Source organism: Oncorhynchus kisutch, linkage group LG17 (assembly GCF_002021735.2).
Source record: "Oncorhynchus kisutch isolate 150728-3 linkage group LG17, Okis_V2, whole genome shotgun sequence".
Lineage (NCBI taxonomy): Eukaryota > Metazoa > Chordata > Actinopteri > Salmoniformes > Salmonidae > Oncorhynchus > Oncorhynchus kisutch.
In genome coordinates this window covers 69,425,049-69,434,097 of record NC_034190.2, presented here as the reverse complement: position 1 = coordinate 69,434,097, position 9,049 = coordinate 69,425,049, and the positions used below count along the sequence as shown (strand labels likewise).

Here is a 9,049-nt window from a genome sequence, read left to right as displayed (position 1 = left end):
TAATGGTCGATCAGGGCCCTGTCATTCCATCCCGCGCCGGCGGCCAGGGCTTGGAAGTCCAAAGCAAAGTCCTGTGCACTCCTCGTCCCCTGCCTTAGGTGAAACAAGCATTCCCCCGCCGCTCTACCCTCAGGCGGATGGTCGAAAACCGCCCGGAAGCAGCGGGTGAAATCCTCATAGTGGTCCAACGCCATGTCGCCCTCTCCCCATACATTGTTGGCCCACTCCAGAGCCTTCCCAGATAGACAGGAGATGAGGGCGGACACTCTCTCACGTCCCGAAGGAGCCGGGTGGACGGTCGCCAGGTAGAGCTCCAGCTGAAGTAGGAACCCCTGGCACCCGTCCCATCATATTCCCTCGGGAGCGCAAGCCAAATCCCACTGGGACCAGGTAAAGGAGGGGTGGACAGGTTGTTGTGATGATGATGGGGCGCTGAACAACCTCCTCTCTCCCATCGCTCCATTGTTTGCAGCACGCGATCCATGGCTGTGCAGAGACTATGCAACATGGTTGCGTGCTGCTGGACACGCTCCTCTTTTAACAAAGGAGGGCTTTGTGCACCTGCTGACTCCATTTTCAGGTGCGTGTTTCTGTAAGGTGTCTAGGTGTAGCAGGTAAGGCGGAGGCAGGCGCAGGACGCAGAGATGAGTAATTCACTTAACTTTACTCAAAACAACAAATATTCCAAGAAGGAATATAATCAAGCTCACAAATACAGACCAACTTACAACAAACAAACACGCACAAAACCATGGGGGAACCAGAGGGTTAAATAAGGAACATATAATTATGGGAATGGAAACCAGGTGTGTACAATGAAGCCAAAACAAATGGAAAATGAAAAGTGGATCGGTGGCGGGTAGAAAACCGGTGACGTCGACCAACGAACACCGCTCGAACAAGGAGATGGACCAACTTCGGCAGAAGTCGTGACACTGTATAAACAGATCCTAGACATACTGTATAAAAAGCTTTCTCAAAATACACTATAAAGATTATACCTGGCTTCCCTGCATTCTCATAAAATAGTTTTCCAATATTTCAAGTAGTTTTCTAATTTCTAACGAATAAGGTCCGGTAAGATGTTTTTTATTCTATGAGCAATAGATTTTGCCAATATTGATTTGCATCACAACATTGAAAGGTGAGGAGCCTCCACATTTTTTAAAAGAGACTGGGTCTTTGTATTGCTCCCCTGGCTCCTGCTTAAGTAGGAGATGAATCAGCCCCTCATTTTGGATGTCTGACATTTTGTCATTTATGAGTAATTAAAACATGATAGTAATGGATATTTCAGTAGTTCATACAAAGTTTGATATATCTCTATTGGAATGCTGTCAAGACCAGGGGTTTCCCCGTCTGAAATGAATCAATTGTGCAATTAATTAGGCATGCATAAGATCTATTGTTGTTGTGGGGAGAAGGATGTCACAAAACTCCTCGTCAAGTGAGGTTGTATGAACTTGACAAGAGAACAAAATCTCTGTTGGAGAGAGAAGGATTTTTCCATCGTTTGTTAATATTTTTTAGGTTCTTTTTAACGGTGTTTATGACTGTGGCTGTGTTAACTAGTGACGCCCATATTGTATCCCTGAACTGGAAAAATCTGTTCTTTTTGGTAGCGTTTCTATATTGAAGGTTAAAACTTGGTGAATTTTCGCCATTCCCCATCCAATTTAGTCTGTTTTTTAGATAAATTAAACCAGATCTTTCCTGAATAAGTTCCTCAAACTTTTTGTTTTGCGTCTAGATTATTCAGTGCTTCTGTATACATTTAGCCTATCTACACCATTGATGTCTAATGTTAGATGTTCTATTCTCCGTTGACGAGACCTTTTGGAATGAAAATGTCATTGAAAAGCCTTTAACGGCACATTTAAAGGCATCCCATACAATAAGTGGGTCCACTGAACCTGTATTGAGCAAGAAAACGTCTTATGAATTTGTAGTGCACTGGATCTCAAAGGGAGAGCTAAGATTATTTAAAATCTTTCATTAAACCCATAGCCAGTGCTCTCTATTGTCTGTTCAATCACAATGTCCTCTATCATTAAAGCTAAAATATTCCTACCAAGAATTGACTACCGGTCACCTAATGATCAGAATTATGTATAACAAATATTTTCAATAAATATGCTATGTCATCACCCATTAGTGTTGATGTGGTGAGATATTGCCAATTGATAAATGATGTTGATAAACTATCCATTTCAAATGGGTTTTTTAGGGATGACGTGGCAGAATTGATTATAAACAGTAGCATCAGCTTTTGCGGTCAGATGCCAATCAGTTGCTATTCCAAGCAGTGAGTTAAAGAGTCATGATGCTCTCTATGGTTCAGCTGTATAACTTTTTTTGTGTGGGAGGGGGCGCACTGCATATCAGTGCTTCGGGCGTCACTACAGACACCTAGTTTGATTCCAGGCTGTAACACAACCGGCCGTGATTGGGAGTCCCATAGGGCGCGCACAATTGGCCCAGCGTCGTCCGGGTTTGGCAGCTGTAGGCCATCATTATAAATAATATATTTTGTCTTATTAACTGACTTGTCTAGTTTAATAAAGGTTAAATAAATAAAAAATGAATTAAGGATATTAAGGCCCATGCCGAATATGTTCAATCTGCTGAGGGGGAAGAGGCGTTGTCATTATCAGGAGCAAGACAAAAGAGCTCTCTAGCTAGCTAACAGCTGCTAACGTCAGTTAGCTGACTAAGAAGCTAAACTGAGGTCTACTTGACCAACGCAACGTCGTTAATGTTTTCTTACTGTTTCCACTATGATTCAGCAAGACACGACATCGTGGACTTCAGGAAACGGAAGGCCGAGCACGCCCCAACCACGTCGACGGGGTTGTGGAGCGGATCGAGAGCTTCAAGTTCCTCTGGTCCACATCACTAATGAACTATCATGGTCCACTCACAACAACACTTTACGACTGTGTCCACGATTAGCTCCTTCTTGCTGACTATTGCAAATATTTGTTTTTCATTCTCATTAATGTTATCGAACAGTTTGTATCTAGGTCTGGTAAAGGTGCCCATGTTTCTCATACCATGGAACATGCAGTAAATATATTATACCAACAAAATTGAGCCAGTTAAATAATGTAAAACAATTTACATCAGCTCACACACTTTCACCAATTGAATGGGAGTAACGGAGCCATTGAGGGAGTTCTATTGACCTGAGCCGGGGTGTACCGGTCTATGGCCCGTGACGTAAACGGGCATAATTCGAACAGGAATGTGCGTCGCTCGGTCATGTCAATAAGGCGGCATGGTGCATCGTCCTGAAACATAAATCTCTTTTCCATAAAATATGTCTGAATTTTTAAACTAGAGTTCTTAATTTGGAAAGCAGATACCGCGTTTTTATCAGAAGCAATCACTTTTGCATGGGAAAACAATGAATCCTACTCATTAGTCCACGTGCTTAATCAAGCCTAGGCTATGTCACTTTTGTTTTGAGCCGATTTCACCGTGGGTTTTGTACGGGGCACACCTGGCTCACCGCTCACACCCGGGAATCATCCCGGCCCCAACACGAATATAATTACATTCACCCAAAACAAACACCTCCAAACTGGGTAATCCGGGACAGATAATCGAATTCCCCCCCCCCCCCCCCATTGAAGGGAGCCCACATTACGTAGCTAACTGCATCCACATCACAACAATCAGAAAATCCAGAGAAAAATAAGGAAGTGAACGGTCACGTAACTCTGAACTGTTATCTCCGTTTTTAGTATTAAAACGGTCCTGATAGAAAAATACATACAACTTCAGAATCATCGTCTTCGACTCAGAAAACCACACACCAATTCAGGACAATGAACAACAAAGGTAATTTAGCTAACGTCCAAAATCATTGTTGAATAAGCTAGCTAACAGCGGCTAACGTTAGTTAGCTGCAAGCTAGACTGCGCGGTCTACCTGGCCGTCGTCGTTTTCATTATGAATTGGATAAATAGCTACAGTTGTTTAAATTGTAAGAGTCGACCGGTAAGTAGCCAGCTAGCTTATATCTGTTGCCAAATACGTAACGTTAGCTAGCTAGCGTTTTTTACAGGCTATTTAGCGCGTAGCCGCGTACACTGACCTCAACCATGAATACAACACCATTTAGCTAATGAGTTAACAGTAGGACCTGTCATAGTCACTTATGTAAATTGATTAACTGTATTGTTCTGACTATATTAACGTGGCTAACTAGCCAACTGTAATCATTATATTGACGAAGGAAGTATTTCTCTGTTCTGTTAGCCAGTCATGGGTACATTTCTTTTGTTAGAACGGTCTGTTGTAGATTAACCTAATGTAGCAGGCGTAAAAAGACGCCTGAGCGGAGTTCCCACATCCGTTTCAGTGGAAACGGAAGTTTGGTTGAAAATACTGTTGTTCCCATTAGACAACACAGCCACAAAGTCAAAATTGCCCATCGTACGATTTCATTGAATGATTTAATTTTTTTAAGGTTAGGTGTATGGGTTAGGTTCTGATTTTAAAGATAAATTGTAGAAATTAACGGTGTTTATGACTGTGGCTGTGTTAACTAGTGACGCCCATATTGTATCCCTGAACTGGAAAAATCTGTTTTATTCCGACCCCACGAAGAGTGGTCGTAGATTAACAATCTGGCATTCAATAATGTTTTGCAATTGTGTGACGTTTGAGTAAAACAAAGTGTTGGTAGTGATAATAGCATAATATTATTTTGTGTATCACAGGTTCCTATCCCCAGCAAGCTGTGTACCCACAGCAGAGCAGTGCACCCATCTACCCCCCTGCTATGCAAGTGTCTCCTCAGGCACCCCCTTACACAGACGCACCACCTGCATACTCTGAGGTAAACATTTATACTTGGAATAAATGTGTTATCTACTTTTGTGAAGATTATTCACAATCATATCAATACAAACACACTGACAGACTGTCTAACACTCCCCCTTTCATCCTCTTTTCATTACTCCAAAGATTTATCAGCCCAGGTATGTGCACCCATCTCAGGCTGGCCAGCTACAGCAAATGGCCCAGTACCCTGGCACTCAGATGTACATGCAACTGCCCCAGTCCATGGCTGTTGGACCAATGGGCCACAACGTCCCCATGGCATACTACCCCATGGGAGCCATGTATCCCCCTGGCTCCACTGTGCTAGTGGAGGGAGGATATGATGCTGGTGCTCGATTTGGTCAAAGCAACAGTGCTTCCATCCCTGTGAGTATCTGCAAAACACCATGCCTATATCAGAGGTGTCAAGCTCAATTCCTGGTGGGTGGCGTGTTTGCTGGTTTTTGTTGTTTCCTTTCAGTTTGTGTCTACTTTAGACTTAGACAACCACGTGAGAGGAAAGTAATCGATAACCATAATAAGTACAAGGGAGGAGCCAAGTATATTGCCTGTGTTGTTGATTAACAGATATTGGTAAAGTTACTCATGCATGTGACTTTCTTTCTCCCTCACCTAAACACATCACAGCCCCCACCTCCTGGCCACATGCCTAATGCAGCTCAGCTGGCCGCCATGCAGGGTGCCAACGTCATGATGACACAGCGCAAGAACAACTTCTTCATGGGTGGTTCCAATGGTGGGTACACCATCTGGTAACAGCCAGCATTTGCCACAACTTCTCCCCATACTCCTCTCCCTCATTCAAAATGATGACTCCCTCTCCTGTCCCATCCGCCAACCCCTTTCGGGCTGCTTGGCCATGCCACAATACTGATATCACTTAACGGAATGTAATACTTTAGAGCCCCGATAAAAGGTACAGTACTCCACTTTCGATCCAGAGTCAGTCTTAATTACTTATTCATAATTTGGGCTTCTGAACCGGTTCCCTGACCTTACAAGGATAGTGCTGCTGTCTTCAGTCAAAACACATTTCATATGTTAGTGGCTAGATTTTCTTTTTGAGTGAATGACATTGATCTAAACTCTTAACTGTCACCATTTTTGTACTTTATTATTTCCGTTTTTCATGTTTATTTGGACTCGGCCTCATGTCTTCCTCACAAAGAGTGCTAATGATCCAAGCAGTGCATCACATATACTTTTTTCTCTTTTCTTTTTGATGTTGCATGGCATGTTGAATATGCCCAGTAGGCCTATCTAAAAAATCAGTTTCTCCGGCCACCGGATTGTAGTATCATAGAATACTGGTATGTTAAACAAGAACCAAAACAAACAAGAATGGATTACAAAATTCTAACCAGACTATTACATGCCATGGTGGTTTACTGTACCTTCTTGGGCAACTGTAGATGAACATAATCGGGTGCCAAACAGCACCGTGACTTAAATAAAAGCGAATTAACTTAAAATACTTAAGAACGAAATTCAGTGTGATTTTCCAAATTGAGATTTGGATCACCGAAAGGGTTGGTTGGCTTTACATTTTTGCAGTTATATATATTTTTCCCCCTAAGTCGGATACCCAGAGTTGAACATCATCCCAGTGTTTCGTTAAGTAAAATAATGGCACCCACAACCTGTTCTTAAAACACAAAGTACTGTCATGTAGGGTAGAATAACCTAAGATCAGTAGGTTTTAAGGGCTGCAGTGTTATGAAGCCTTTGCGGGTTAAATTAAAATATAACTAGTTTGTTTATTTTCTGTCTCATCTTCAAGTGATTTGTTTGAATCAATTACTAGTTACTTACTTTGTAAGTATAACCACGGAGATGGTTGTACCAAAGATATGGTCTAGATTGCACTACAAAATGTTTGATTGACTTAATTATAATAATTCAAATATGGCACATTTTAAAAGGAAACATATCAAACAGTGATGATGGGTTTGAAGGTACTTAAGACTTTCGATCTGGCATTTGTTGCTGTATTTTGTAAGGGGGTGATTTAAATGTTTAATGTAATTGTGACTAGGTGGTTCTGCATGCCTTTTTGCACTTTTGCTCTGTACAACTTTGAATTTTGTGAAGATGTATCATTGCTAATTTTTATAGAAATGCCACAATTTAATTTATGTACACTTCTGGAAATGATAGATTTTGCTACTTGTTTTTAGTTCAAATGCTAATAACCTGCAAATACAGCGCTAGGCAAAGGCTACTCTTTCCTGTACAACTTATTGAAGGAATTTCATTTAAGTGTCTTTTCACTCAGGGTGAGATTCCTAAATGTTTTAGGACTGCAGCAAATCACTTGCAAATGGTTCCCCATACCCGACTTGTTAATTGTTCCCCATACCCGACTTGTTAATTGTTAATTTCATTATTTATGAATACGCATTGTGTCAGTCGAGCTCACAACTGTTTCTTTTCCAATACACTTATGTGCGCTGCTAATTAAACTACCGTATAACCTTTTTAGGTCATATCTATCACTAGGTTTGATCCAGTTTGTGAAAACGCCTAGATTCAAGAATTTGATATTTTGGTTTAAACATTAACATTCAGTGCAATTTCTTTATTTTTCCGTATTGTAATGCAACTCATGTCTTGTATGTTATGATCAAAATTCATGTGTCACTGGGTATCCGACTTAATAGCCTAGATTTGATCTTTGTGGCCCTCCATTAAAACATGTAGTCCTCACTGAAATGTGAATTCCAGGTTACTTTGGTCAGTTGATCAGCTGTCTGGAAACCTGCTAGCCTAGCATGCAACCTGTTTGCTCATTGTATCATCAGACTGCATCTGCTCTTGGTTACACTGATCATATGACTAGCTACCATTCCAAACATGGTTGTCATGTCACTCATTTTGCACAGCTGTAAATGTGTATCCCATTCCCAAACACACTGATGCATCATAGGGTTTAAAAAGGGGTCACAGCTTTCAAAATGTTACACAAAAAAGGCTCATACAATTTTGTTTAGTTTCTTTCTGTCCCAGACCTGACTCATGTTTATAACGCAGCTTAGACCTAGCAATATGATGTACCGTAATGCTTACCAGTAGATGCCATGCCAACCACAGCCAGTGTGGAGTAAACGTTTCTGTTGAAGGATTTATGGACATTTATAGTTCAGGGATTCTCTTTAACATTTTTATAATATGGATATGTATTAAAGTGATTTGATGGACTACAGTACTTTCTTTTAAGATTACTAAGTGTCACTTTGGTTTGAGACATGCGTCTGGAAGAAAACTCTGGTGCAGTTAACTTTTTATACTAAACAACATTTAAGGTGACAAATTTAGAATAAAGGATATTTTGGAAATTTGAAATGCTACCTGTTCCGAGTGCTTTTCCATCATTTATAAAATCAGATTTGTGTCATGCATTAGGACTCAAGCAGCCCTGTATAAATCGTAAGAGGTGAAGAAATGTTTCGTGCATAAACACCTATGGCTTATAGCTAGCTGGATTAAGGACATTGAACACTGAGTGATTAAAAACTAACAAGCTTTATTGCCATGTCAGACCTGCAGTCTCAAATTGAGGTCTTTCATGCCACTTACTGCCTTTGGCAGATACTTCAGTAAGATCATACAAACACAAGATGGTGTATTTGGTAATAGTAACAGATACAAAACAACATTTCCCATTTAGCTGCCCAGTTTTGAACTGGTAAATTATGTATAATGGCATGAGAAGAAAAGAAATATCAGTGCCTTCTACTGATCAAGAAATACAATTTCCCATTTAGCCCCCAGGAAAATATATACAGTGGGGAGAACAAGTATTTGATAACCTGCATATTCAACAGTGTTTCCTACTTACAAAGCATGTAGAGGTCTGTCATTTTTATCATAGGTACACTTCAACTGTGAGAGATGGAATCTAAAACAAAAATCCAGAAAATCACATTGTATGATTTTTAAGTAATTAATTAGCATTTTATTGCATGACATAAGTATTTGATCACCTACCAACCAGTAAAAATTCTGGCTCTCACAGACCTGTTAGTTTTTCTTTAAGAAGCCCTCCTGTTCTCCACTCATTACCTGTATTAACTGCACCTGTTTGAACTTACCTGTATAAAATACACCTGTCCACACAATCAAACAGGCTCCAACCTCTCCACAATGGCCAAGACCAGAGAGCTGTGTAAGGACATCATGGTTAAATTGTAGACCTGCA

At 40.7% G+C, this 9,049-nt stretch overlaps 1 protein-coding gene across 1 annotated transcript; it reads left to right on the top strand.

The window, feature by feature from the left end:
* Positions 1-3,266: 3,266 nt before the first annotated feature.
* Positions 3,267-8,193, top strand: LOC109908211 (DAZ-associated protein 2). Its single transcript, XM_020506763.2, has 4 exons — positions 3,267-3,843; positions 4,728-4,846; positions 4,975-5,217; positions 5,479-8,193. Exons 1-4 carry the CDS (start codon positions 3,831-3,833, stop codon positions 5,605-5,607), a joined length of 504 nt encoding a protein of 167 aa, XP_020362352.1. The 5' UTR covers positions 3,267-3,830; the 3' UTR covers positions 5,608-8,193.
* Positions 8,194-9,049: the final 856 nt, after the last annotated feature.